We start from the raw sequence: 1006 nt of genomic DNA on the forward strand, positions 1-1006 counted from the left end.
CTTAACCCCTGTGGAACCAGAACTCAAGGCCCTTCTCCAGCTCCTCTTGTGGAGGTTCACCGTCTTCTCTAACAGTGCCACCGTGGGCCAATCACTGCTCAACATCCGGTACAAGAACTCTCTGATCCCAGGACAGAAGTACCGGCCCATGAGCCGGCCACAAAAGTTCTGGTTTGTTCTGCTGACAGTTGGCGAAAAGTGGCTGAGAGAACGCTCACATAGCTTGTTCCTCAACCACCCTGCAGAATCCAATGCCCGCAAGGCCCGGAAGGTACTCAGCATCTTGACGGGCCTTACTAAAGTGGCCAGCCTGGTCAACTTCCTACTGTTCCTCCAAAGAGGAACCTATCCAACACTTACCGAAAGATTGCTGGGAGTGCAGCCAGTCTTCAGTCGACCCCAGGGACCACGAGACATCAACTTCCAGTTCTTGAACCGGGAGCTGTTGTGGAACGGCTTTGCTGAGTTCCTTATCTTTCTGCTACCTCTCATAAACATGTGGAAGCTAAAGGCCAGTGTTGCCGCTCTGTTCTCCCCTCTGAACGAACTGAGAGGAACGGAAGGTTCGGAGGAGACCTACTGCACTGAGTGCGCCGTCTGTGGGGAGTGGCCCACAATGCCCCATTCGGTCGGCTGCAACCACGTGTTCTGCTACTACTGCCTCAAGAGCCACACGATCGCTGACATCTGCTTTACCTGCCCCAAATGTGGCACAGAGACTGGAATGATAGAGCCAGTCAGGCTTCATGAGTTGCATCAGAGTTGAGACTGTGCCTCTAACAGTCTTCTGATTGACTTGAGATACACATACAGGAGGAGAACTTGAGGCCAAGTTGAACGTTTTGAGTCTATCAGAGAGATTGGTTGATGAAGGCATATGGCTTGTGCCTTCTTCTGAAATGAGAGCATTTGTTGCCATGAAATATGCAGAATTTTGTACAAAGAGACAAACTTAGTGATCTAAAATTCTAAAACAACATCATTTGTGTCGCTAATTTATTCAGCC

At 50.0% G+C, this 1006-nt stretch overlaps 1 protein-coding gene across 1 annotated transcript; it reads left to right on the plus strand.

Annotated features, from left to right (window-relative positions):
• Nucleotides 1-4: 4 nt before the first annotated feature.
• Nucleotides 5-978, plus strand: LOC107735819 (peroxisome biogenesis factor 2-like; the record flags this gene model as incomplete). Its single annotated transcript, XM_016547393.1, has 1 exon — nucleotides 5-978. A coding segment is annotated over one exon (762 nt), but the record flags the coding sequence as incomplete, so codon positions are not given.
• Nucleotides 979-1006: the final 28 nt, after the last annotated feature.

Source organism: Sinocyclocheilus rhinocerous, unplaced genomic scaffold (genome assembly GCF_001515625.1).
Source record: "Sinocyclocheilus rhinocerous isolate Xijiao unplaced genomic scaffold, SAMN03320098_v1.1 C36320073, whole genome shotgun sequence".
NCBI classification, from domain to species: domain Eukaryota; kingdom Metazoa; phylum Chordata; class Actinopteri; order Cypriniformes; family Cyprinidae; genus Sinocyclocheilus; species Sinocyclocheilus rhinocerous.